Source organism: Lipotes vexillifer, unplaced genomic scaffold (assembly GCF_000442215.2).
Source record: "Lipotes vexillifer unplaced genomic scaffold, Lipotes_vexillifer_v1.1 scaffold680, whole genome shotgun sequence".
In the NCBI taxonomy this organism is placed as follows: domain Eukaryota; kingdom Metazoa; phylum Chordata; class Mammalia; order Artiodactyla; family Lipotidae; genus Lipotes; species Lipotes vexillifer.
The window spans coordinates 491,872-514,019 of NW_006780838.1; the positions used below are offsets into that span (position 1 = coordinate 491,872).

At 42.9% G+C, this 22,148-nt stretch overlaps 1 protein-coding gene across 1 annotated transcript in view; it reads left to right on the plus strand.

The window, feature by feature from the left end:
• ITGAE (integrin subunit alpha E) overlaps positions 1 to 8,527 on the plus strand; it is a 48,506-nt gene extending 39,979 nt beyond the window's left edge. Inside the window, exons 29-32 of the mRNA XM_007454252.1 lie at positions 602 to 697; positions 2,671 to 2,766; positions 7,363 to 7,473; positions 8,432 to 8,527. Of these exons, the coding sequence (XP_007454314.1) occupies positions 602 to 697; positions 2,671 to 2,766; positions 7,363 to 7,473; positions 8,432 to 8,527 (399 nt within the window). The remainder of the gene's footprint in view (positions 1 to 601; positions 698 to 2,670; positions 2,767 to 7,362; positions 7,474 to 8,431) is intronic.
• Positions 8,528 to 22,148: the final 13,621 nt, after the last annotated feature.

Genomic DNA, 22,148 nt, shown 5'->3' on the forward strand with positions numbered 1-22,148 from the left:
GGTCGCCGGAGTGACGCCGCCATCGCCGACACCCGCCAGCCAGTTCAAATGCAAACACCGCGAGACCTCGTAGAGCCGCAGACCCGCCCGCCGGCTCGCCTGCCCGCCGGGTCCTAGCGCCCAGCCTCGCGACGGCAAATCACGATGGGTCTCGCGGGAAGTGGGAGAGGGTGGATAACTATGGCGGTTTGGCTTTCTCAAGGCGTCGCGGGGATGGGTCTTGTTTCAGGCTCACACTGTGTGCGCCCAGAGTCCGGAGCGCGTTTGTGGGAGCGATCCGGTTCAGGTGAGCGCGGTCGTCCGAGAGGCCGGGGCGGGGCGGCAGGGAGGGAGAGGTCCTGAAGCGGGTGACCTGAGACGCAAGGATTCTCCTTTTCCGAGGTTTCCCCTGAAAGCACAGGCGGGGCGGTCCCGGGGCGCCCCTTAGCTTCTACACTGGGTCACGTTTGCCAGGTTGCGGCTTTGCTCGAGCCAAGTGAGCGCAGAAACTGCTCACACTCTCTATTCCGGGACCTTGAGGTGCTCTGTGTGCCAAGTGTTAAAATTCCCGGCTTTTCCACCCGGAGAGGAGTTGTGCCAACTAACACACACCTTCTTCCAGCATGTGGAAGAATGGCATTCAGTGAGCTGTAACGTCACCTCGGATAGAGAAAATGTAACCGTGGCTGCAGAGGTCTCCTTGAGTCAGTCAGAACAGGTACTTGAGATTTGATTATCCTGCTGTTACCCTAAGAAGGATAATAGCATCTCCAAATATAACATGTCCAAAACAGGCCTCTTGAGCCACCTCCTATCCCAACCTGTTGCTTACCCGCTTACTCAGGGTTACTAACTAGGGTAACTTATTCGGGTTAGTTACTAGGAATTCTAGGAATTACTTGCGACTCCTTTTCTTACATCCCCATATCTGTTCCAGCAGCAAGCTCTGTGATTCTACCCCACCCCTCCCAGTATATTCTAAATCCATTCACTTCTCTCCATCTCCACTGGTACTGTTGTAGTTCAGGCCACCCGTCTTACTGGGTTTATTGCAGTATCCTTCTCTCTGCTCTTCTTGCTTCTGCTTTTACCATGCCCTCTACAAAGGTTCTTCACATAACAGCTATGTTTTAAAAGAAAACACTGTGTCACTTATCTGCTTTTTAAAAAAGTTCGAATACACTTAGATTGAAATTTGTCTCTTTCAGTGGTGTGCAAGGCATCCTGCGATCTGGTCTCTGCTTGCTTCTTCAACTTAATCTCCTAGTACTCGCCTCTTCCCTGCTTTTTTATTTTTGGCGGTACGCGGACCTCTCACTGTTGTGGCCTCTCCTGTTGCGGAGCACAGGCTCCGGACGCACAGGCTCAGCGGCCAGAGCGGCATGTGGGATCTTCCCGGACCAGGGCACGAACCCGTGTCCCCTGCATCGGCAGGCGGACTCTCAACCACTGCGCCACCAGGGAAGCCCTTCCCTGCTTTTTATACTCCAGTTTGCCAATGTTGTTCTGGCCACAGGATCTTTGTACTTGCTGTCCCTTCTGCATGACACTGCTTTTCTCATAGATCTTCATGTATGTCGTTTCTTCTTATATTTAACTCACATGTTACCTCTTAGGCCTTACCTGATGACTCATTCAAAAGTAGGGACTAGAGCTTCCCTGGTGGCGCAGTGGTTGAAAGTCCGCCTGCCGATGCAGGGGACACGGGGTGCCCCGGTCCGGGAAGATCCCACATGCCGCAGAGCGGCTGGGCCCGTGAGCCATGGCCGCTGAGCCTGCGCGGCCGGAGCCTGTGCGCCCCCCAGTCGGATCACTGTCTGCCCACCCACCTCAGGGCCTGTGCCATCTGCCCACTCCTAGCCCCCAGAAATCCCACACGGCCCCTCGTGAGTCCTAGCCCGCCTCGTAGCTCCCTCTTGGAAGCCCCAGCTACACATTCCCGATCCTGGGCTGCTTTCTCTGTTTTTGTTTTGTTTTTTTTAAATTTTACTTATTTATTTTTATACAGCAGGTTCTTGTTAGTTATCTACTTTATACATATTAGTGTATATACGTCAATCCCAATCTCCCTGGACTGCTTTCGGTTCAGGCCAGCATCAGCACACTTGTTCTGCAAAGGGCCAGATGGTAAATATTTGCAAAGCCCCATAGTCTCTGTCACAGCTACCCAGCTCTGCCCTCCCAGCACCAAAGCAGCCATAGGCAACGTGCAAAGTAATGGCATAAAAAAAAAAAAAAAAAAAAAAAAAAAAAAAAGTAGGGACTAAAGTCTAATTTAACATCTTGTGATGATCCAGGTGAGAATGATGGGATCTGAGCTGAAGAAGTAGCAATGAGGATGGAGAAAAAGGGACACAGGTGCAAGAGAGGCTAAAAAAGGAATCAACAACTGACTTGGGGCGTGTGCGTAGGTCAGTGAGGGTGTGGCGTGAAGTAAAGGATAAGGGAAAAGAAGTTGAGGTATAACTGCAGGTTTCCTGCTTGGGTAACTTTGTGATTGCTGAGGAAATACTGGAGAAGGAACACGTTTAAAGGGACAGATGATGAGTGCTGTCCAATAACAGTAAGTCTGTTTTAAATCAACTATACTCCAATAAAAATGTTTTCAAAAGTTAACTAAAAAAAAAAAAAAAAGAACAGTAAGTCCATGTCTAAAATGTGTTTCGTTTTTATTTCTTCCCCATCTTGTAGTTACGAAGAGATGTGACTGAGCTGCACATCCTTGGTGAAATATCTTTCAACAAATCTCTATATGAGGGGCTCAATGCAGAGAACCATAGAACTAAGGTAATCCCTGGCTGTCTTCTCGTTTTCTGGGTGATGTCCTGGGAAAACTGTGCCCGGCCTCAGCGCCCCTGTACAGACACTTGGTGGTTGCCCTCTTCGTGTTTTAGTCTTATCACCTCTGATCTTGACTCTGCCAGCAACTGCCTCTGTGACCTTGAGTTACTCAGCTTCTGCCTCAGTTTTTCTGTCTCTGAAATGAGGCAACTGAATAAGAGGCCTAAGCAGAGGAAGTCTCAGTTGAAGTAACTAGGCTGGAATCAACAGCTGTATATACTTTGATTTGAAAATGTTGTTTTTTTTAATTTCTTAGGTGAGAAATTTGGGGGGAGGGGGTATATAACAACTCTCTTCTTAGTGTGTGGTATCAGTGTTTAGTTACAATGTTGCACAGTTACAATACTCAGGAATGCATATTTTTTTAATAAGTCTTAGACTAAGTACTAGAACCCTTGGATTCGTTTTGCAGAAGAATGACTGCAAGTTGGACTGACCTTTGTGATCTGTGGGCCGAATACTGTGTGTGCCACCCTGAGTTGTCATTCTTGTTGACATTCACCTAGATGTGCTGCCGGTGTCAGAGATTGTCCATCTGTGAGCTCTGTAGTTAGGCATGATTCAGTACCGGAGGGAATGTCAAGAGGGTGAGACTGGATCGCTAAACATTAGGTTCTCTGATTTCCTCCCTGGAGGAGGGGAAAGGTGCAGTTCTCCAAACATGTCAGGAAAAACATTTCCTTTTATTTTTAAGTATTTCTAATACAGAAAATGATATGGAAGAAAGAGAAGTGCCCCATTATCCCATTGCTCAGACTTTTTTTTTAAATAGAAAAGCGAGAAAATCGAAGCCTTACACAAAGATCCCAAACAAAAAATAATGGTTCCTTTACTTCCCCCTTTCCACACCCCTGATTCCCTCTTCCCAAAGGGAATTACTGTTAACAGTTTCTTACATGCACATTCTTAAATAATTTATGTATAAATTTCCCCCTTTTACTTACTGATGCTTATATTTCTGTAGCATAGAGTCCCCACAGTGATTTTCCTTTTTTAAAATTCAGGACCCCAAGCAAAGTATTTACATTTCAGCTGCAAGACACTAGTGCTAATGTGCCATAAAGGCCTCTGTTGTTTATCCAGTGAGGGAGGCAGACCAGTGTCAGCGGGCTGGCTCCTTTGAATCTTGTGCTCTACCCTCCGTGTGCTGGGGACGCCTTCCCTTGTGGCTGCCACAAAGTTGCCACTTTCCACTTCTCCCAGCGATATAGTTTCACATGGCAGTATACAAAATAGGAAGCCAAGAGGTCAGTAGCAAAAGGAGTTTTTCCTCATTTGTCTTCCCTTTTCTTTCTTTCTTTCTTTCTTTCTTTTATGGCTGTACTACGTGTGGCCTGTGGGATCTTAGTTCCCCAACCAGGGATTGAACCCATGCCCACTGCAGTGGAAGCACAGCGTCCTAGCCATTGCACCGCCAGGGAATTTCAGCCTTCCCTTTTCAAGGACAATTTTCCTAAAAACTCCCAGCAGATAATCTCCTTGTAACTTATTAGTGAGAACTAGATCTCGTGTCAGTCACTGGCAAAGCGGGATGACTTTGTCATGATCAGCTTAGACCACTCATGACTTCTGAACAAACTAGGAGAGGAGAGAATGGCTGTTGGGTGGGGCCGCCAAGAGTGTTTGCTACGAGCAGGGGTATTCTGTGTCCTGCTTCTCCCTTCACCTCTACCAGGACACCTTTAGGGCACTTTAGGAACTTGTGGTTTTGGAAGAGGAAAAAAGGAAGAGGCTTTGAGGAATAGGAGTACTCAGGCCTGACACGTTACATTACTGTCATCTCGGGACTTCCTTTCATTCCTTTCTGAAACCCAGGTTCTCAAGTCTTCTCCCCATACTCCGCGCTGCCCCCCACTTGACTCCCCCAGGAAGGAGGAGACCAGCCCTCTTCCTGTCCTTCTCTGTTGCGTTGCTCCCTTGCTATTCCCAAGGCCCGGAACGTAAGTTCAGCTTATATGAGTTAAACAGGGCCTGGAGGGTCAACCCTTGGAAGTGTTTATGACTTAATTGGAAGAGGCCTCAAAGGTAAATTTGTCCAGCCTTCCCTCCCATACAGAAATTCCCTCCGAAGCATCCCTGACCCTGGTGCTTGAACACTTGGATGAAGGGAATTCAGTGTTTGGGGCAGGCAGAGATGTCTTGATGGCCTTCTGGCCGTGGTCTGTGTGCTGGGCACAACTTGGGAGGGCCACGTCTGGGTCTCACTTGGGAAGCACGTCCCCTGGGTTTTCCACTTGAGCCCTGGGATGGAGAGAGCCTCTGGAAAGCAATGCTGGGGTGGCTTCTAATGGAAGGGCTTTTCAGTAGTACACGTGGATGCCATTTTGCATTTATTACTGTGTCACTGACATTAGTCTGGTGAAGAGCAGACCCTTATCTTTGTCATGTATTTCATGTCAGAAAATGTCCTGTCAGCCATTAGGCAAGATCAAAAAGAGTTGTCAGAACAGAGTTGGAAGCGACTTAGAAATCATTTTGAAGATGGTGAGCTTGGGGCATACCTGGACGTAGAATCTTGATTTTCCGTCTTTTAGTGTTCTTTAAAACCTAGAGATCTTAATTTGTTGGGACCCTCTATTAAACTGTCAGAGGCTCCTTAATAGAACCTCTCTCTCTCTCTCTCTCTCTCTCTCTCTCTCTCTCGCTCTCTCTCGCTCGCTCTCTCGCTCTCTCTCGCTCTCTCTCGCTCTCTCTCGCTCTCTCTCGCTCTCTCGTCTCTCACACACACGCAAACAGAAGGTCACAGTCTCCTGGCAGACTTAACTCTTCTAGATAAGAGACCAAAATAGTTTGTATAAAATATTTTGGTCATCAGATAATTTTACTGTGCTCTGGTTTTTTTTTTTTCTTTCGTTTTGTTTTTAGTTTTTGTTTTCTTTGCTTTTCGAGGATTCTGTTGCTATCTGTAGCTCAGAGATTCTTTCCTCAGCCATGTCCAGTCTACTAATGAGCGGCATCATAGGCATTCTTCATTTCCTGTTACAGCGGGATTTCATCTCTAACATTTCTTTTTGCTTCTTTCTTAGGATTTCCATCTGTCCACTTACATTGCCCGTCTGCTCTTTTTCTTTGTTCATGTGTGCTGACTGCTCTAACCGTTAGAGCCCTTAGCATATTCATCATGGTTGTTTTAAATTCCTGGTCTGATAATTCCAACATTCTCGCCGTGTCTGGTTCTGATGCTTGCTCTTGTCTCTTCAAGTTGTGTTTTTTTGCTTTTTGGTATGCCTGGTAATTTTCTCTTGGTAGCTGGACACGCTGTACCAGGTAAAAGGAAATGCTGTAGACGGACCTTCATGAATGTGGTGAGGTGTTGGGGAGAGGCAGTGTGCTGTCGTTCTGTGATTAGGCCTCAGTCTTTTAATGAGCCTGTGCCTCTGGACTGCGAACTTCACCCCTGTTTCTCAGTCTTTTTCAACCCCATTAGGTGGGACAGGATGGCTAGAGTGGGCTTGAGTTGGGTGCTTCCCTTCCCCCAGGACAGTTAGGCTCTGATATTACCCAGCAGGTTAGGCTAGTTAACTAGTTTCCCCTGAGGACAGGCCTTGTTAAGATGAGAGTTCTCTGGCTTATTTCAAAATGGTTCCTCCCCTCCCCCTGCTGGAAGCATGAAGGGTTTTTTCTCCAGTGTTTACTGTGGGAACCTGGTCAAGCTCCTGGAGAAAACCTCAGCCCAGCGACTGGGTTTCCTGGAGTTTGTAAGCCCCAGGGCTGTCAGCACTGCGCTTCCAGCAGCCCATCAGTTGCAGTTCAGGTTTTCCTTCCCTGGTGCTGGTGAGCCTCTGCTCTCTGTGTCAGTCTCTGTCTCTCCCTCCGCTCTTGGGGGCAGCAATTTGCCTTGTGGCCTCCGCTCTCTCAGGGATCCAAAAATTGTTGATTTTCCAGTTTGTTCGGCTTTTTACTTGTTAGCATGGAGTGGTGACTTCCAAGCTCCTTACATGTGGAAGCAGAAACCACAAATCTCATCAGATAATTCTAGATGCTGCATCAGGAAATGTTTAGCTTTTTGCTTTACTGTCATCCGTTGTTTTTTTTTTAAATATATATACTAAAAACCATTGGTGTGTACACTTTTTTTTTTTAATTCCATCGGTATTTTTATTTATTTATTTATTTATTTTACTTTTGGCTGTGTTGGGTCTTCATTGCTGCGTGTGGGCTTTCTCTAGTTGCGGCGAGCAGGGGCTACTCTTCGTTGCATTGTGTGGGCTTCTCATTGCGGTGGCTTCTCTTGTTGCAGAGCACGGGCCCTAGGCGTGCAGGCTTCAGTAGTTGTGGCATGTGGGCTCAGTAGTTGTGGTGCACGGGCTTAGTTGCTCCACGGCATGTGGGATCTTCCTGGACCAGGGCTTGAACCTGTGTCCCCTGCATTGGCAGGGGGATTCTTAACCACTGCGCCACCAGGGAAGTCCCCTGTCATCAGTTTTGATCAATACACTGTATGTTGCCAAGTTCTCACATTTTGCTCCTTAAAATAACGTGAAATTTTTTTCTCATTTTGCCTTGCCTGACTTATTGGATGATCTCTTTGTTTTGTTCCAGATCACTGTCATCTTCCTGAAAGATGAGGAGGCGTATTCTCTGTCTCTCATTATTAAAAGCAGTGTTGGTGGCCTTCTGGTTTTGATCGTGATTATAGTCATCCTAGTCAAGGTCGGTTCCACTCATGTTCGTAAAGGTTCTGGTGTTGGGCACAGTCCTCCGTAGGACAGCCAGCCCCTGACCTAGAGCAGCTTCCCTGGCCTCGTGACCACCTTTCCCTCTTCCTTCAACCACACGCTTGTTGAGGCAAACGAGTAAGACAGTTTCTGTCTGAAAAAGGTAAAGATCTAACTGAAGAATTGGAGTTCAGAGATATTTTCCTAAAACGAACCTGATTGTCGTTACCCTATTTAAGTCCTTGCCTTTCCTTCCCCTGTTTTGATGTTCAGACTCTTTCACTGCTATTCAAGACCTTCCACTCTGGCCTCTACTTTCTCCCCCCTTAAGTCTTGCTTTTTTCTCAACACACTGAACTAAATAGGTTCGTGTCTCTGTGTTTGCAGTTAGGCTCTCTACACCCGTAAGCCCTTTCCTTCTTTTTGACTTGCTCTCACTCTTCCCTTAAAACTCAGCCCAGAGATTCCTGAGCCCTCTGAGCTGAGCTTTATGCTTTTCCTTTGAGCTCCCCTCTAGAAACCCTTCCAAGGGATAGTCGTCACACTATATTCCAGTTATTTCTCTTCTCACTAGGTTGTGAGTTTCCTGATGTGTAGGAGGCTGTACTTGACCTCTTTCTACCCTCAGCCCAGTAGGCTGAGTACTTTTACGTAGATATATGACCCAATACAGCTGAAACTGCAGTACTTTGCAGAATTAGTTAAGTTAAAAACGTTAAAGTGCTCTGGGGGTTCAGAGGAAGGCGGAAAATCACTTCTGACTGGGGACTAAGCACAGGAAGGCCTTGTGGAAAGGCAGTACTTGAGACGGGTCTTGAAGGATTGGATTATCAGGAGAGATTCAGAGGAAGCAGAGGAGCATGGGGGCTATTTTGGCAACAACCAGGTAGATGGTTTTCTAAAGCAGATGGTTAGGTTAGGCCTGTAATTGGGCTTCCCTCCCTTTGTTTTAGTGTGGCTTTTTTAAAAGAAAATACCAACAGCTGAACTTGGAGAGAATAAGGAAGGCCCAGCTGAAATCAGAGAATCTACTGGAAGAAGAAAATTAGACCAGCTTCCTCATCCATTGGGAGAGAGTACCAACCAGTCCTGGAGACTCTAGAGACTGGGTGTCATGTGGATTACTTTTCCTTTAGGATGATCGAGAGCAGAATCTAGCACATTGTTTTGTGGAATGTTGTGTTTTAACCATACATTGTCCCCAGAGTGTCTGTGCATTGTGCAAAAATGAAACTTGGGAGACATTTGGTATTAAATAAAACTGTTTTCTTTACAGAAGTGCCTTTAATATTAGCAAATATAATATACTTTGTGATTCCCGCCCGCCCCCCGCAAGAGGAGGTTGTGCAGTTATACAGCATTTCCCAGCCTTATTTGCCTAAAAGTGCTTTTGTCCTGCTGTTTCTGTTAACATCTTCCAAAATAGTGTTCCACGAAGTATATCTTGGGGGACAGTGGTAGGAAGCAGCTCCTAGTTTGGCATTTTCAGATCCTAAGGTGTGGCCTGTTATTTCAAATGAGGCCACGAAAAGCACCCCCAGAGCAAATGTAAAAAGTGGAAAAACGGAGGGGTCGCCAAAACAGGAACAGGGGCGGGGAGGAGAAGGCCGGGACTTTGTTTTGTAGTGTCTACTTAACATCCTGTGCCGGCCCTCGCCTGGCCGCCTCCTGGTGAAGTGCTCAGGGGACCATCGTGCTTCCGTGAGAGAGCGCTCGCTCATCCACAGCAGGAGGTGGAACCAAGACTCGGGCCTAGTTACAGGCTGGCTTTGCTCTTAGTATCTGATTTGATTTTATTTGTATGCCCCATGCTGTTAAAACTTGACCATATCTCCCTACTCCCAAACCTGCAGTGGGGCAGTCTTTGTTTTCATGGGTAATAAAAATCATTGCCGGTAATTAAACGGTGCAGAAGTATATAATGTAGAAAGTAATCTCTCTGATCCCTTGGTCTTCTTTATCTAATTCAGGTGCTTTCATTGTTATTTCTTCGAAATTTTGATTTTTTTCTAAAATTTATGTAGGTGTAAGGTGTGAATTAGGGAATTTAACCTGAGTTTTTTTTTTTTCCCGGATGCATAACTGATTTTCTTTTTTCTTTTCTTTTCTTTCTTTATTTTTTTTGGCTGCATTGGGTCTTGGTTGCTGTGCGCAGGCTTTGTCTAGTTGTGGCGAGCGGGGGCTAATCCTAGTTGTGGTGCATGGGCCTCTCATTGCAGTGGCCTCTCTTATTGCAGAGCCCGGGCTCTAGGCGGACGGGCCTCAGCAGTTGTGGCATGCAGGCTCAGTAGTTCTGGCTCGCGGGCTCTAGAGTGCAGGCTCAGTAGTTGTGGTGTACGGACTTAGTTGCTCTGTGGCGTGTGGGATCTTCCCAGACCAGGGTTCGAACTCGTGTTCCCTGCATTGGAAGGCAGATTCTTAACCACTGTGCCACCAGGGGAGTCCCAGTTTCTGTTTTCTTGATGACCTAAAGTCTAACTATATTATTATTTCCAGATGAATAACAGTTTATCATTTATTCAAATATATATTAGAATATATATACTAGTGTGTATACACACACAGACACACACACACACACAGACACACACACACACACACACACACACCAAGTGGAAATCTAGTTTTGTTTCATTGATCTGTTTGTTCCTGTGCCAGTACCACAATGGAAGGAACCACAATTTTTAGCATTATGCAAATAAAAAGTTCAAAACAGCAGAAAGGGATCTAAAAAATGAAAAGGCAGTCTCCCTCTCCTCTCCCACCTCTAATGTCTCTTTCCAAAAGCAACCACTGTTAATGGTTTTTCACATATTCCTTCAAAATATTCCTACGCATATACCAGTATAAACGTTTTCAGTGAGATTGAATTGTTTGCAGTGTTCCAGCCCTTGCTGTTTCATCTGGTAGACCTTAGAAAAGTCTTCCACTAGCAGCACCTGCAGATCTACCCCGTTCTTTTTAACAGCTCCATAATATACCATGTTACATGTGGATGGGTCGGAGTTTACTTGTGAAGTCCCCACAGGTGGATATTCAGGTTATTTCCATTTCTTTTTTTATTACAAAGAAAAGGCGCGATGAACATCTTTAAACAGGTATCCTGGCACGCTTTTCAAGTATAGTGATGGGTAAGTTCTCAGCACAATTACTGACTTAAAGGTTATGTGCATTTAAAGTTTCGACATATGGGACGTCCCTGGTGGTCCAGTCATTAAGACTCTGCGCTTCCAGTGCAGGGAGCTTAGCTTCGATCCCTGGTCAGGGAACTAAGATCCCACATGCCACGTGGTGCAGCTTCTAGAAACAAAATTAAATTAAATTAAATTAAATTTAAAAAATTTAAAAACATAAAAAGTTTCAACATATGATGTGACTTGACCTCCAAAAAAGTTTACCAGTTTTCAGTCCCACTTAGAATATATGTAAGTGCCACTCTGTGCCCTTGCCACCACTGGGCATCATCAAATTTTAACTTTTGCTAATCTGATCAGTGTGGAAATGGTATTCTGTTTTTGATATCAGCCTTCTTTTTAACCTTGCAGTAAATTTTGATTATCTAATAGGTCATTTCCATTCTTATTTTTTTTTAAATTATTGACTGTGTTTTTTCAGGTAATTCATAGTATCAGTTTTTCAGAATCCCAAAAGAAACCTTTTGGGGTTTTAGTTTAAATGTACAGATTAAGTTGGGGAGAATCATTATCTTTATAGTATTATCTTCTTACTTAGAAATATGGCGTTTCTGGCCTCTCGCCTTCTGAGATGGCCCACACTCTGTGGAGTGTGTTTCTCTACATAAATCCACTTCTTACCTATCAAAAAAAGAAAAAGAAAGAAGTATGGCATTTCTCCACTTGCTGAGATTTTTAAAAACACCCTGCAACAAGATTTGTAATTTTCTTCAGAGAGGTCTTAATTTACAAAGATTTTCATTTCCAGCTGTATTATATTTTGTATTTATATTTTTTACTGCTACTCTGAAAAATACCTTTTTTCCCCCTGACTGATTATATAGTTTGTATTTAATTGGTGGTTTTGAATATTTATCTTATCTGCCATCTTACTGGACTCTGTTTTTTAATAGCTTTTCTGTTGAGTTCAAAATCCTTTCTGCACATAATGGTAATTTGGAGTCTTTCTGATATACTTTTTCTCATCCGTACGTCTTTGGCTGGAACTTGTGGGGCTCTGAGCAGTTACCTCTGGGCCTGACTTTCATGGGAGCTTTGCATGCCCTCTGCCTGCTTCACAGCCTGCCCTCTGTCCCACTCCCTGCCACTCTGCCTCTGGGTGGTCGCTGGGGCTTGGTTGGGGTCCCGTCCACTTCTCATGGAGCCCTTTATCTTTCCTGTCTGGCACGATCAGCTTTTCTGTTATCGGAATCCGCCTGCTTTATTTGTTTCAGGAATTCCTTTATACGTTGGTCCCTTTATTATACCATTCTCTGTTTTTCAATGCAGCTACATTTATTAATGTATCTTATTTACAGACACATGTTGTTTTATTGCACTTTCCTTTATTGGGTTTTGCAGGTACTGCATTTTTTCCATACTGATGGTTTGTGGCAGCCCTGTGTTGAACAAGTCTGTCAGCACCATTTTTCCAACAGCATTTGCTCACTTCATGTCTCTGGCACGTTGTTTGGTAATTTCTGAAATATTTCAAACTTTTATTACATTTGTTGTGGTGATCTGTGATCTTTGATGTTACTCTTGTAATTTTTTTGTTTTAAAATTAAGGTATGTACATTGTTGTGTTAGACATCATGCTATGACACACTTAATAGACTACAGTATAGTGTAAACATAACTTTTATATGTACTGGGAAACCAAAAATTTGTATGACTCGCTTTATCGTGATATTTGCTTCATTGTGGTGGTCTGGAGCCGAACTTGGCAATATCTCTGAGGTGTGCCTTTGAAGGAAAAGAAAGAAGTAAGTTTGCTTAGGTGTTTGCCTGTTGTTGGGCTCAGGAGTTGTGTCCAAGTTTTCATTATTATAGGTGACTTGTAGTCCCTGCTTTTATACTTTTTTTTTTTTTTTATAGCAAATAAGATCCCACTTCGATTGTAACAGCCAAGACTTATATTGACCATCTTTAAGCTATTGACTGACTGAGCTGGGCTGATCTGACTGGGTTAGACCAATGTCATTGTAGTCAGGAGACTTCGTAAGGGACCAGTCTGTGAGGAGGAAGAGACTTAAATGGAGACATGGTTACACTGTATAAATTCATGTGCTGTTGGCTTGGGCCAGAGCCTTGTTTTTGTTCTAAAAGATGCCCGTCCAGTGCCAGCCCTTTCCCATTTCCTGTTCACCCTCCTCTGCCTGGGAACAGGACATGCCAAAGCTTGCATAGATCCAAGGACAGTGGGTCATGTCACAGGGCCAGTGTCCCAGCCAGAAAAGGACTAAGATGGGGCCAGCTGGACACTAGCATGGGGGAAGGTGCCCCTGTGGTTTCTCTTGTTTTCATCTCCCCTGCTACAGGCTAGTGAGCGCGGATTCAAATAACCTCTCTCATGATAACATCTGAACTTTGAATTTGATTGTTGGAGGGATGAAATAAGCAGATGTGAATATCTAAATTGGTCAAACTATTTAGGCCTAATTAGACATTGAGAAAGGAGCATTCCATTCAGCCAAGCCCAGCAGTCTAAAATTATCTGTACTAGTATATTAGTCTGTGCACATTTTCTCTAATATCCATACAAGGAGGGATATTTGGTTAAGATCAGGCTTTAGGTATTTTGGGGTCTCCTAGCCGTAATTATAACCTTGCAATAGTGCTAGAATTTTACCATTACTTTAAGAACAGCTCTAGTAAATGGAATCAAGGGGATCTTAATCACTTCAGGAAGGGCAGTTGTTCAAATATCAGGAGTTCAGGAGGTAGCTGGATGCACCTAAATAGACAGTTCCCAACTCCAGTTGACTTTATTTTGATTAGTGGAAGGACGTTTTGAAAAGTATGTAAGTAATACATAGATAACACTCTCAGAGTGAGATCAGAGTGAAAAGTGAAAATATGCTTTAGTCACAACCTTGCCCCATCCTGTGCCCCTCTTTAGAAGCTGAGGTCAGCTGGCTTAGCATGTATCCTTCCAGACCATATTCGGTGCTTTTGTAAATATTCACATATGTACATATACAAGTACATGGGTTTTTGGGTTTTGTTTTGTGTGTGTTTTACATAAACAGGATCATAACTTCTACCATTTGTGATAATTTACGATCATTTTCAAGGAGCCAGTGTCAGAGACAAAATGCTGCTGCTGAATGCGGGTTTGGGGGGAGAGGGAGAGGCAACACCTTGGATTAATGTGTGTTTGGGGAAATCAGTAATTTAAATTTGTGTAGGTCATTACACTTTGTAAAGCTTTTTCCAGAAGTGGACTTAAACACATTTGGTAATTGCCCTTCAGTGCCAAATAGCTTTCCAGAAAGATTGAACCACATTACGTGGTTAGCAGCAGCGTGAACGAGCCTGGGATCTGTTTTTACTTTGTTCGCTTAATGGGTATATAATTGTAGCTTTACTTTCCTTTTTTTTTTTTTAATATCGGCAAGACCGTGTATTTTCCCATGAAATGAGATTCTTCTTTTTCTTTTTTTTTTTTTTGCAATCAGAACAAATTTAATTTTTTTCTTCTGGTTTTACTGAGATATAACTGGCATACAGCACTGTGTAAGTTTAAAGTGTACAACATAATGACTTGATTTACATACATCATGAAGTGATTATCACAATAAATTTAGTGAACATGCATCATCTCCTATAGATACAAAATTAAAGAAATAGAAAAAAAATTTTTTTTCTTGTGATGAGAACGCTTAGGATTTACTCTTAACAGCTTTCATAGACAACAAATTTAATTTTTTTTTTTTTTTTTTTTTTTTTTTGCAATACACGGGCCTCTCACTGCTGTGGCCTCTCCCGTTGTGGAGCACAGGCTCCGGACGTGCAGTCTCAGCGGCCATGGCTCACGGGCCCAGCCGCTCCGCGGCATGTGGGATCTTCCCGGACCGGGGCACGAACCCGCGTCCCCTGCATCGGCAGGCGGACTCCCAACCACTGCGCCACCCGGGAAGCCCATCAAATTTAATTTTTGATTAAAAAATTAAATAGATAAAGATTATGATTATGGTACTTCTCGAGTCACATCCTGAAGCTCAAGATATACCCGACAATGTAGAATAGAATTATCTAGAGATAAGTTCACAAGACAGATCCAGAAGTCATAACATGAAGTAAAGGAGCTGGAGGTAGAAGAGAAATAAGTAGAGAAGCAACTGTCTTTCTGAGTCCCAGGCAGGATTAACGTAAGAGTATATGTGTAGACACATGTTGATGAAATTCCTGAAGTCCAAGGATAAGGACGAATCTTAAAGTTTTGAGACCCAAAGAACATTATTTGTTTGCAACGGAAAGAGAATCAGTTAGCTTCAGACTTTTTTCTATCAGTAACACTAACAGTTAAATTCCTGGAGCAACATTTGTAGAATCCTGAGGGAAGAAGACTAAGGCCCTCAAAATCACTAACCAGGAAAAGACATCATTCATTCGTCAGGGCAAAATAAACATTGTCAGAAGTGCAGGCATTTACAAAGTATTCTGTCCATGTACTTACCTGAGGACAGCACTTGGGGAAATACTCTATCAAATGACATTTGGTTCAGAACAGAAATCCCAAGATAGGGAATGACAAAAAGGAGAGGAATAATGGGAGCAGCGAATCTTGCAATATATGTATTATTAAAGTTAAATAGATAATAATATGATGTGACGGACTTTGTAATAGAAATGCTAAGTAAGGACTTGAAATAGAAGAGTCATCCTTTAAAGAAAAACTTAACAGTAACCTAGAATTAAAGCTTCTATCCTGTTTGGGGTTGAGGGAGGTGTGAGCAGCTATAGATGCTTGGTGCATGTGTGTTAAAAATACATATAGTATAAAAATACATGTTGTATAACATTTTTTTAAATTAATTTATTTTTGGCTGCGTTGGGTCTTCGTTGCTATGCACGGGCTTTCTCTAGTTGCGGCGAGCGGGGGCTACTGTTCGTTGTGGTGTGCGGGCCTCATTGCGGTGGCTTCTCTTGTTGTCGAGCACGGGCTCTAGGAGCATGGGCTTCAGTAGTTGTAGCATGTGGGCTCAGTAGTTTTGGCTCGCGGGCTCTAGAGCTCAGGCTCAGTAGTTGTGGCACATGGGCTTAGTTGCTCCCCGGCTTGTGGGATCTTCCTGGACCAGGGCTCGAACCCTGGGCTCGAATCCGCATTTGCAGGCGGATTCTTAACCACTGCGCCACCAGGGAAGCCCCCACGTATTGTATAACATTATTGTTTTCTTTTGATAGAATATATATATTTGAAGATGACTCAGGAATATGTAGGCATATTTAAAGCACAGTAGGACTTCAAAACTGACAGGAAAGAAAGGCAAACAGAGGAATGACAGGGAGGAAAAAGGAACAAGAAAAAATGACAGGGATGAAAAATGGCTAATTCAGCAAAAGTAAGAAGAAGGAAAGTGAGATTGTATTTAAGATGGAAGGAACAAAACCAAGTACATTAATTACTTCCCTAAGCGTGAATGCACTCAGGAGACAGAGACTGTCAGATGGGCTGAAAAGTCAGATTCAAATGTGTATTACTTGAAGAAACACTTGTAAAGATAACAAGCAATTTGAAAAATAAATAGACAAAGATATTGGGAAAATGCAAGCAAAAATGAAGGAGGGGTGGCAATTTTCATATTTGAAAAAGCAGAATTCAGTGTCCAAAACAATCAGGACAAAGAGAGGCATTATGTAGTGTCCTTCCAATCGCTCCTGGATGGCATCTGGCACTTTCTGGTCTTAGGGCAGTCTCATTGTCTGGTATTAAAGATGAAGTCTGAATTAAAACAAAACTTGAATTTTTTACAACAGCAAATTAAAGGAGAAAAACAATTAGGTTACATGAAAAATGCTACAAAGGCATTTGATAACACTTAGCAACTTTTCCTAATAAAACTTCTAAGTAGGTTAGGAAGGGAAGGAAGTTATTGCATAATGATAAAGACATTTACCAAAAATTTTTAGCAAATATACTAAATGGCAAATTTCTGAGGCTGTTTCCTTAAAATCAGGCACAGGAGATGCTTACTCTTAATAATGTGATTCATTATTTGTAGAGATCTGGTCTGATGAAATAGATAAGGGTATGAAATAATTTTGTAATATTAGAAAAGCATAATTTGTCTGTAATTTTAGAGGTCTCAAAAACCCATGAGAATCTAGTAAAAGATTACTAGAATGAAAAAGAGAATTTATAAAGTGGTATAAGAATTTATAAGAAGTTATAAAGTTCCATAAGACACAAACTGATAAGTTGGGTTTTGTTTATGTTTTTCTTATTGTTTTTATCTTTAGTATGAGTAGTAGCCAGTTAGAAATGGACAGGGAAAATATACCACTTAAAATACACACTATTTTAAACTTAACAAAATGTTAGAGAACCTAAATAAAAGAAATGTGAAATCTTACTGAAGGACACAAAGTAAGATCTGCACATATGGCAGGCCACACCAAGTTCCTGAATAGGAAGGCTTACTGTCATAGCTACATAAATCTTTCCTAAAATAATATTTCCATGCATTGCAGTTTTCTTTTTTCTTTTTTCATTTGAATCTATTATAGATATATTCACTTACATGAATCTATCAACATTTTCTTCAAAATTTTTTTTAATTTTTAAATTTTATTTATTTTTTTATACAGCAGGTTCTTATTAGTCATCCATTTTATACACATCAGTGTATACATGTCAATCCCAATCTCCCAGTTCATCACACCACCACCCCCAGCCCCTGCCACTTTCCCCCGTTGGTGTCCATACGTTTGTTCTCTACATCTGTGTCTCAATTTCTGCCCTGCAAACTGGTTCATCTGTACCATTTTTCTAGGTTCTACGTATATGCGTTAATATACGATATTTGTTTTTCTTTTTCTGGCTTACTTCACTCGGTATGACAGTCTCTGGATCCATCCACATCTCAACAAATGACCCAATTTCGTTCCTTTTTATGGCTGAGTAATATTCCATTGTGTATATGTACCACATCTTCTTTATCCATTCATCTGTTGATGGGCATTTAGGTTGCTTCCATGACCTGGCTATTGTAAATAGTGCTGCAGTGAACATTGGGGTGCATGTGTCTTTTTGAATTATGGTTTTCTCTGGGTATATGCCCAGTAGTGGGATTCCTGGATCATATGGTAATTCTATTTTTAGTTTCTTAAGGACCCTCCATACTGTTCTCCATAGTGGCTGGAGCAATTTACATTCCCACCAACAGTGCAAGAGGGTTCCCTTTTCTCCACACCCTCTCCAGCATTTGTTGTTTGTAGATTTTCTGATGATGCCCATTCTAACTGGTGCGAGGTGATACCTCATTGTAGTTTTGATTTGCGTTTCTCCAATAATTAGTGATGTTGAGCAGCTTGTCATGTGCTTCTTGGCCATCTGTATGTCTTCTTTGGAGAAATGTCTATTTAGGTCTTCTGCCCATTTTTGGATTGGGTTGTTTGTTTTTTTAATATTGGGCTGCATGAGCTGTTTATATATTTTGGAGATTAATCCTTTGTCCGTTGATTCGTTTTCAGATATTTTCTCCCATCTGAGGGTTGTCTTTTCGTCTTGTTTGTAGTTTCCTTTGCTTTACAAAAGCTTTTAAGTTTCATTAGGTCCCATTTGTTTATTTTTGTTTTTATTTCCATTACTCTAGGAGGTGGGTCAAAAAAGATCTTGCTGTGATTTATGTCCAAGAGTGTTCTTCCTATGTTTTCCTCTAAGAGTTTTATACTGTCCAGTCTTACATTTAGGTCTCTAATCCATTTTGAGTTTATTTTTTGTGTATGGTGTTAGGGAGTGTTCTAAATTTCATTCTTTTACAGGTAGTTGTCCAGTTTTCCCAGCACCACTTATTGAAGAGACTGTCTTTTCTCCATTGTATATATATCCTTGCCTCCTTTGCCATAGATTAGTTGACCATAGGTGCGTGGGTTTATCTCTGGGCTTTCTATCTTGTTCCATTGATCTATGTTTCTGTTTTTGTGCCAGTACCATATTGTCTTGATTACTGTAGCTTTATAGTATAGTCTGAAGTCAGGGAGTCTGATTCCTCCAGCTGTTTTTTTCCCTCAAGACCGCTTTGGCTATTCGGGGAATTTTGTGTCTCCATCCAAATTTTAAGAGTTTTTGTTCTAGTTCCATAAAAAATGCCAGTGGTAGTTTGATAGGGATTGCATTGAATCTGTAGATTGCTTTGGGTAGTATAGTCATTTTCACAGTATTGATTCTTCCAATCCAAGAACATGGTATAATCTCTCCATCTGTTGGTATCATCTTTAATTTCTTTCACCAGTGTCTTATAGTTTTCTGCATACAGGTCTTTTGTCTCCCTAGGTAGGTTTATTCCTAGGTATTTTATTCTTTTTGTTGCAGTGGTAAATGGGAGTGTTTCCTTAATTTCTCTCTCAGATTTTTCATCATTAGTGTATAGGAATGCAAGAGATTTCTGTGCATTAATTTTGTATCCTGCAAGTAAGGGTGATTTGACTTAGAATTAGAGAGCAATGTGCTCTCCAGAAGCGGGGGAACTGAGTCTTGCAGATTCGCTGCTGGGCATTAGGAAGCAGTAGTATTGCTGGTGTTCTGTCTAAACGAGGAACTCTTCCTAAGTGTCACAGGGAAGACAGGACCAGGGTGCCAGCCTCCAGGAGAGGCAGCTGGCAGCTCTGCTCCCCCTCCCTCTGCCCCAGGATTGGATTCTGGGTCTGGTTGGTCAACTCCTAGGACCTATAACCAGCTGCAGTCCTGAGTGGTCGGGGGATTGAAGGTGTGCTCTCTGGGGAGGCGTCTTCTCTCCAGGGTCTGGGAAGGGGGCCTGGGCTAGCCCTGCCCGGAGCACTGGCAGATGTTCTCGAGCTCTTGGCCTTGTTTCCTGGGTTTGACTAGTGTCCTACCCTGGGGTAAGTTTTTCTTTCTTTTTATTTTTTTCAGGAACAGTGAATTTATTTATTCTCTTCACGTGGTAATGGTTCATACTCATGATAACAGAATTCAAACAGTGCAAAAATCAGTCTCCCTCATGCCCCAGGCCCCCAGTTGTCCTGTTTTTTTTCCTCTGAGAAAACCAGGATTACCAGTTTCTTTTCTCTGTGCATTCTTCAAGAGAGAGTTTATGCGTATAAAAACATCCTTTAAAATTGCAAATCGTAGTATATAATGTATACACTCTTCTGTATTTTGCTTTTTTTCATTTACTAATCTATCTTGGAGATCATTTTATATGAACTGGAAATCTATTTTATTCTTTTTAATGGATGGTTTGTTGTCCTGTGTATCTGTTTTGGGAGGTACCGTAATTTATTTAACTACACCATTATTGATGAACATTTAAGTTGTTTATGGTATTTTTCCACTTGTGTATTGGAGCAGGTGTAATTTTGAGCAAAGATGAATGTGGTCAGGAATTTTTTCCTCTCTTTAGAGCTGTGAGGTCTGAGATTAACGTTGGACTGCTGGGGTGGGAGAAAACACCACTGGCCCACTGTGGTTCTGCAGACCTTTTAGATTTCCTAGTCTAGGAAAGGCTACCAGCCTAACTCCTGGATTCTACACTGGGGCTTGGGGTCCTTTGCCTCTTAGGTGAAGAACTCACGGGTAGAGTAACAAGTTAGGGAACTGGGTCAGGGGTTCCTAACTTGTTTGTTTGCCATAGACCCGTTTGGTGATCTGCTGAAGCCTAGGGACCGCTTCTCAGATAATTTCCCAGCATTTTATTGTGAACATCTTCAAACATACAGAAAAATTGAATTTTACACTGAACACCTGGCTTCTTCCATTAACATTTTACTGTGCTTGCTTTATTGTATTTTTCCATCAGCTTGTTTTTAAATAAATAAGTTTATAAAGAACCAGTTATATTGAAACAGTGATCAGAATATTAGAAAAAATTTTTATGATATGGAGATACATACTTCTTTATTAAGAAAGAAAAACGGGGGAATATCTGTAATTTCTGTTGGTGTTAAGATACAGGTACTGCTAATACTCTTATGGTTTGTTGCCTACATTCATAATTGAAGGAAATGTTAAATTTCAGTTAAAGTGTAGTAAAAATAAATACGTAACATATTTTTCCATCCAGCTTCACAGACCTACTCTGTTTAGGCTGGGTCATTTAAGAAAAAGCATCTGTTCTACCCCAGGCTTTGTACTTTGGCAGCCATCTATCAGTCACTCCAGGCACCATTAGCTGTTCCGTGGAGGAGGAAACAACTTGCCCGAAGCCATCAGCTAGTTTAAGGAGGAATCTTCAGGTCTATTGTTTTTCCACAGAAGTTTCATTACAGGCGGGCAGGGTGTAGGGCAGCGGCAGCTCGGGTGTAGTGGAGGTTCACAGGCGTTGCTGGGGAAGAGGCACAGGTGGAGCTCAGCTCGTCAGGTTCCTGGGCTCTATCCACTAAAGGTCCTGATGCTCTAGTCCGGCTTGGGCTTGGGAATTGGCTTTTGGGGCAAGCACTCTGGGTGAGCTTTGATGTCAAGACCCACACCCTGTGAGATACTAGTTAATGAGATCAGGGTTTCCTCATCTGATTACACTTTGTCAGTGGGTAGCGCCCAGCACAGACTTGGAGTCTTGATGACTAACAAGTTGCATCAGGAGACAAATGTAACATAATGCTCTAGTAGAGTCATCTCTGTTGAAACCTTCTAGAAATACACACTCAAAAATAAAGGCTTAGTCACTCTACTCTTCACACTTCAAATATGCAGGCTAATGGGTAGAGGCAGGATGATCAGGAATCAGCCTTCCCCTCTTCCTCCTTCCCTCCCTCCCCCATCCCCCCTTCTCTTTGGATGACCACTTATCGCATTATAGACCCGGTGGAGCAGAGTGGTAAAGCCTTTTCTGCCTTCATCGCCCTATAGGACAGATAAGATGTGCACTCAGCTGTAACTCCCTAGAACATACAGATCGGATCCTGTCCTTTGGGAATTTAGAGGAGAGGGATCCAGGAGGCCTTTGTGGAGGAGACAAAGCCCTTTAAAGGCTGAGCCTTGAAGCCATGAAGTACTGAGGAGAGACCCGCCTGAGCAGAGGCACAGGGCTTGGAAAGCGCGGGATGTGATAAAGCTGTCAGTCAGTTCCCCTGAAGCTGGTGTGCGTAAAGGGCTCGTGAGGCCAGAAAGGCGGGTGGGGATAGAGACTGCAACAAAGTGGAAGAATCTGTGGGAGGACTGAGTGCAGGAGCTGTGGACGCCGCACCCACTCTCGGGTCTCAACCGAGGATGTCCCGCTTGCTCGCGGTTCATCGCTACAGTCCTGTGAACTCGAGGAGACGGAGGTGGGATGGACGAGGGCTGTTTCGTGAAGGTGGGGAAAACCCCGCAGGGAGCACGAGCAGGAACATCTTTCTCTACCGTGTGCCATGTTTGTGCTGGCGCAGCTTTGTGGGTTTGGTTGGTTTGAGTTTGAATCTTTATCCTTTTCAGTGCCCAGTGAGCCAGCATTTGACGGTTTAGTCTTTTTTTTATATATAATTTTTTTTAATTTTAATTTTAATTTTTTTTTTTTTTGTGGTACGCGGGCCTCTCACTGTTGTGGCCTCTCCC